The 6,610-nt window shown below is 29.9% G+C and overlaps 1 protein-coding gene across 1 annotated transcript in view; it reads right to left on the bottom strand.

The window, feature by feature from the left end:
• Positions 1–2,117: 2,117 nt before the first annotated feature.
• LOC143247784 (Golgi-associated plant pathogenesis-related protein 1-like) overlaps positions 2,118–6,610 on the bottom strand; it is a 29,215-nt gene continuing 24,722 nt past the window's right edge. Inside the window, exons 5-6 of the mRNA XM_076496263.1 lie at positions 6,470–6,547; positions 2,118–4,146 (exon numbers count right to left, since the gene is read on the bottom strand). Of these exons, the coding sequence (XP_076352378.1) occupies positions 3,995–4,146; positions 6,470–6,547 (230 nt within the window). The 3' untranslated portion in view covers positions 2,118–3,994. The remainder of the gene's footprint in view (positions 4,147–6,469; positions 6,548–6,610) is intronic.

Here is a 6,610-nt window from a genome sequence, read left to right as displayed (position 1 = left end):
CATAGATTATAGATAAATTGTCAGAACTTCTCTTGCTAATAATGCTCTGTTTTTTAAATTAGATATGATGTATATTAATTAAAATTAAATATTGCCATTATCTTAAATTATTCGCATACTGTTTACATAACTGATTTTAAAATTAAAACTGTGTACACAATTCATGTTTTCTGTTCAAAATTTTCTTTCAAAGGTATACAAAGGACACAACTGTCTCTAATTCTTAACAGATAAATCAGTCAGACATTACTACCCCCCGCCAAGTCTTGTTTATGCAAACAGTGGGGCTTGACAGTCATTTCCAAAGCATAACATAATCTGAATCTTTTTGCGACAACAGGACGTGAGCCATGAATCCTCGATTTCATAGTCAAGGCACGCTAATCGTTAGGACACGTACAGTTCCACTTCGTAGTGTCTGTAGTAATACAGTGATTAATCATAAAGACAACACATGCTTCTTGCTCTCAGTCAATAATTAATTTATAATCGTAAACTGTAAACAGTCATTGAATTTATGAAAAAATAATAAAACATGTTTTAATATTTAAGTGACACAAAACGTTGTTTTAAAATAATAAAACATGTTTTAATATTTAAGTGATACAAAACGTTGTTTTAAAATAATAAAACATGTTTTAATATTTAAGTGACACAAAACGTTGTTTTAAAATAATAAAACATGTTTTAATATTTAAGTGATACAAAACGTTGTTTTAAAATAATAAAACATGTTTTAATATTTAAGTGATACAAAACGTTGTTTTAAAATAATAAAACATGTTTTAATATTTAAGTGATACAAAACGTTGTTTTAAAATAATAAAACATGTTTTAATATTTAAGTGATAGAACACGTTGTTTTAAAATAATAAAACATGTTTTAATATTTAAGTGACACAAAACGTTGTTTTAAAATAATAAAACATGTTTTAATATTTAAGTGATACAAAACGTTGTTTTAAAATAATAAAACATGTTTTAATATTTAAGTGACACAAAACGTTGTTTTAAAATAATAAAACATGTTTTAATATTTAAGTGACACAAAACGTTGTTTTAAAATAATAAAACATGTTTTAATATTTAAGTGACACAAAACGTTGTTTTAAAATAATAAAACATGTTTTAATATTTAAGTGATACAAAACGTTGTTTTAAAATAATAAAACATGTTTTAATATTTAAGTGATAGAACACGTTGTTTTAAAATAATAAAACATGTTTTAATATTTAAGTGACACAAAACGTTGTTTTAAAATAATAAAACATGTTTTAATATTTAAGTGATACAAAACGTTGTTTTAAAATAATAAAACATGTTTTAATATTTAAGTGACACAAAACGTTGTTTTAAAATAATAAAACATGTTTTAATATTTAAGTGATACAAAACGTTGTTTTAAAATAATAAAACATGTTTTAATATTTAAGTGATACAAAACGTTGTTTTAAAATAATAAAACATGTTTTAATATTTAAGTGATACAAAACGTTGTTTTAAAATAATAAAACATGTTTTAACATTTAAGTGATACAAAACATTTTTTTAAAGCTTCAAGAACCATGAAACTCTTATCCTTGACTTGGAGTTCTACATAATTAAGTAGTTTAGCCTTTATGTGTCTATAGTTGTTAACTTATGATGTATTTCACCAACTTAGTAATTATTTAGATAAAGTTTGTCTATTGTTAAGTGTAAACCTTTACCATGAAGTATCTGTGATGTGCCAGTCACGGGTATTGAAACTTAATGATTAATGCTATAAGCCCTCAGACTTACGACTGACCCACTAAGGGGTTTACATATATATATAACAGTTTTTAATGACATATACAACATGCAGTAATATGCTGTCTGATCGATGTCAGTGTAAGTTATTCTTTCAATTTGTAAGACATAAAAGTATTGTGTGTAAAGTACGTTTTTCATTAAATTACAGATTATATAAATTACTTGATATAATATTTCCTGGAGTATACTGCGTTATTAAAAAATAAACCACTGTTCTCACTCTTGTAAAGTTAAAGTTGAAATTGCTGACTTGGAAACAAGAGACATGCATGTATAAAAACATTTTAAAATTAGAATAATGGTAGAACGCTCAACAAAAAAATCTTGAATATTGGCATTTTATTGTGAACAAAAACGGTTACGTATAAAATAACTAGATGAAGATTACTACTATAAGATGATATACAAAACATAGAGATATAATGATACAAACCTATTGTTATATATCTATATAAGATACAAATCATGATAAGTTAACGATTAATTTCTGGAATTATAATATCATTTTTTGACGAATATTTCTGAGCAAAACTTGTTGAATTAGAAAACAAATCAACATAAAAATATTGAAATAACTAAAACAACAAAGAAACAAGGAATAACGTGAAATGTCTTAATGAAATACGATATTATTTAATATTACAATGCTTTCAGAAAGGGTTTATTCTGTGCTATCCACTTAAATATATGCAACATCTATTTGCCCTTAAAGCTGGTGAATTTGTTTGTTTTTGAATTTCGCACAAAGCTACTCGAGGGCTATCTGTGCTATCCGTCCCTACTTTAGCAGTGTAAGACTAGAGGGAAGGCAGCTAGTCATCACCACCCACCGCCAACTCTTGGGCTACTCTTTTACCAACGAATAGTGGGATTGACCGTCACATTATAACGTCCCCACGGCTGAAAGGGCGAACATGTTTGGCGCGACGGGGATGCGAACCTAAAGCTGGTGAATCAAACCCTCTAACAGTAACCGCAAGAGAACAATCGAAAAAGACACCTTTAAAAATATCGAAATGTATTGAATATTTAATTAAAGTATCTTACTATACCGCAAAGTTCACAGCTGTGACATCTATAAATAATGTCAAATAAAACCTCTCGTGCAAAAACTATTTTGTGGTTAATTCTAAACAAATATATTTTCAATACAAGATAAAATATAGTTTACATTTTTTATTAATGCCTAATTATTTTATTTATTTCTTTATTTACTTAATGATGAATATTCCAGATTTCTACTTCAGATGAACAGACGTGTTATATAATACTTTTAAAAAGTCGATTATAATTATGAATCCAAATTGTTTATCTTTAACCCACTGTTTTAAGTTGGGCCTGGCATGGCCTAGCGCGTTAAGGCGTGCGCTTCGTAATCTGAGGGTCGCGGGTTCGCGCCCGAGTCGCGCCAAAACATGCTCGCTCTCCCAGCCGTGGGGGCGTTATAATGTGACGGTCAATCCCACTATTCGTTGGTAAAAGAGTAGCCCAAGAGTTGGCGGTGGGTGGTGATGACTAGCTGCCTTCCCTCTAGTCTTACACTGCTAAATTAGGGACGGCTAGCACAGATAGCCCTCGAGTAGCTTTGTGCGAAATTCCAAAAACAAACAAACAAACTGTTTTAAGCACAAGAATATGCTACTACGTCAGTAAAATTTATTTTCTCTCAAGATTGTCTCTGTTATTAAATACGAAGCTATAACTAACTTCGTTTAATCACGCAATTTTACATAACTTCAGCTCTTACCTATTTATTTAAACAATTGTGTCGTCAAATAAAACACGCGTTTTGGACATTGTACCAATAATCTTTGGTTTTATAGTAAGTGTTTTAAAACGCCTTGTTCTCGGTTTAGGAAAGGTACAATCTGATGATGTACTTGTACAAGCGATACAAGGTGGCGCTATATTCATAAAATATTGATAAAAGGTTTTCAAAAAATAACATTGTACATTGTAAAAGTAAAACAAAAAACTCCAAATATTGATATCATTATTTTTTATCGTGGACATTGAGAATATAATGAATTTAAACGTCAGTTGCACATAATATAAGCAATCTGTATCTTCCAAATGTTATTGTTTCTTTGCCACAACAACTGTAGGACGATATTTCTAACCTCCGTTTTCTCAAATGAGACTAAATAGTGACCCTCTTGCTTGAAGACCGTACAGGTAGAAACGTCCACATGATCCTGTTCATTTAGGGGAAGGAACATTTGCGGCAAAACTACCAACCATGTTGCCAGCGGGATTGTAGTTTGCAACTACAATTATCTTGTTAGTTTTACTTCGTGCTTGAGCCACTCCTAGTTCGGTACTGGAGCGCCACACCACCTGTGTGAAATGACCTGAAATTCAAGCAATTTTATCATTAATAAAAACAGAATAATACCTTTTACATTTAAAACGAAAAAATCAATAATATAAGTATTCATATCTGAGTGTACAAACAAAAAACTCCTTGAGCTTTGGTTTATCATTAAATCTGAAGAACTTTAGCTGTTTCACTCTTTGTTGCTATCTGAAATAAAAACTACATGACAGAAGTTTTAAAACAATGTGGATTAAAATTACTTTTTATGCACCTTGAATATTACAAGAGATTTGGACACTGAACAGTTGCAGTAATAAAACGTATCATCGTCGCTGTTTGTGGATTATTTAGAGAGATCTTAATATTTCAACCAGGTAGCACTTCAGTAGGTCATAAGCGACTCCAACGCCCTCTATTTTAGTAATACCGATTATCGATCGGATTTTGGTAGAATGTAACTACTGGATTAGTTAGGCTACCCCTCAGCTTGAAACGAAACTAAGTTAAATTTTTATGTATAGCAACTACTAGTCTGCAGGGTCCCTGAAAATGTTCTATTTCAAAAGTAAATAAAACCAAAATTAAAATTTAAATTAAAAATAACAAATCTTTTTACAGGATAAGAAGTCAGCACACATAATTACCTATAAAAGTTGTAATGTTTTCTAACGAGACCCAAAACTCGAGCACTTAGTTAACTCTATTCCTCTGATTTTGTTTGAAAACAAATATTTTTTCTTCTTGTTTTTTGAAATTCATATGTCGTGCCATTTTGTATGTAGCCTTCATAATGGGTAAGTATTCTTGTAATTCAGTGGATGCGCACGTTTATTACTGACGTCACGACAGTACAAACTGCAACGTTATACGTCTCTTATGTGATGTCATTTTAGTATCTACTGACTAACTGACAGACAACACACTACTGTATAGTGGTGCGAGTGATTTAAACAAATGCTCCAACAAGTGGAATATAAAATAATATAGACAGTAAAGTTAATTGATCTTATTCCCTTTGACTATATATTGAAATTTACTATCCACAATAAATGTATGAAAAAAAAACTTGCTGGGTTTTCAACCATTGTTTACTTTACACATCGTTTCAAGTTAATTATAAGAAATATATTAATCACGTAGTTGAATATAAAAACATCTTATACTTCATATAAAATATGTTTTTAGTATATTGATTGTGTTTACTAATTTATTAAATTAAAAGAAAACTATATTTATGGACAACCTCACGCTGGAGGCAACTGACATGAACTTATAGAGGAATCTCGTTGAGAAACCTTTTGTTTGATTTGAAACTTGCCATACACTGATCGCTTGTTACTGGTTTTCTTCTGTATGTAATTTAATCGTCATATTTCGTGGGTTTTGTTCTGCTAACTGGATAAAATAACCTTCACGAAATATGACGATTAAATTACATTCAGTCCAGCAGATCAGTGTATGGCAAGTTATTAGTGAATTAAAGATTCAACTGAATCTCTTTCTACTTTTATTTATTTGTATATAACTTTGTTGACCAAAGTCAAAGGACAGAAGATTTCAGTTGGAGGCATTGGGTCGTATTGAATTACAGAAAAGTAACTTTATCAGTTAGTGGCCCTGAACTATATATGTTTGGTGGAAATTTGAACTGACGAACTTTTAACTTGTTTATCTTTATTGACCTTGACTGTAACTACTACATGACGCTTGATTAACGTACAACGTGCCTGATGTTTTTCATGATTTACCAGAGATCTGATGAAACTAATTGTCTGAAACGATTTCGCAAAAAATTCAGCGTGAAACGATTCTGATGAAAGACGGGAAATGAAACCATAAAGTGAAACTACAGAATGGATCTATAAAGAGTTATTGAATCTTTACGATACTATAGGTTGGTAAATTGATAAACTGACTTTGCTGGATCTTTTATAGAAATTTTGTAAATAAACTTATAATATTTTAATCTATTTGCTTATTATTATATTATTATTCCAATACATATCCAGTATTGGAAAACATACTTTTCTCAATATATATTCAGTATTTAGTTGTTACGAACAATGCCTTAAAACTATTTATCCAGTATTCAGATTTTATAGAAAATTACTTTCACAATATGGTTCCAATATTTGTATGTGATGAACATAAAATATATCCAATAATTATGTCCTAACAAATGTTATTAGACATGTTTTGTCAGTACAGTTTACTTTATTCAAACACACCAACAGGCAGATAAAGAGACAATATGAAGGATGTTATGTCCTATCTTGTTCAAAATATAACATGAATATCGTTTTGTATTGTTTAAAATGTCTTACATGTTTTATAATATTTATAGAACGATGCCTTACCTGACGATAGAGAAAGTGGTTCTTTACCGAAAGTATAGTCTTTGATCTCACTATACCAGCTGTCTACTGGAATTTTCCCTGAAAATGAGAAAAACAGAATCTGTGTCAATATGGATTAGAACACTTATGTTTTACTTAACC

This window comes from Tachypleus tridentatus, chromosome 3 (assembly GCF_004210375.1).
Source record: "Tachypleus tridentatus isolate NWPU-2018 chromosome 3, ASM421037v1, whole genome shotgun sequence".
Lineage (NCBI taxonomy): Eukaryota > Metazoa > Arthropoda > Merostomata > Xiphosura > Limulidae > Tachypleus > Tachypleus tridentatus.
Note: the sequence above shows the minus strand (reverse complement) of the source record. Positions and strands in the feature narration are given on the sequence as shown.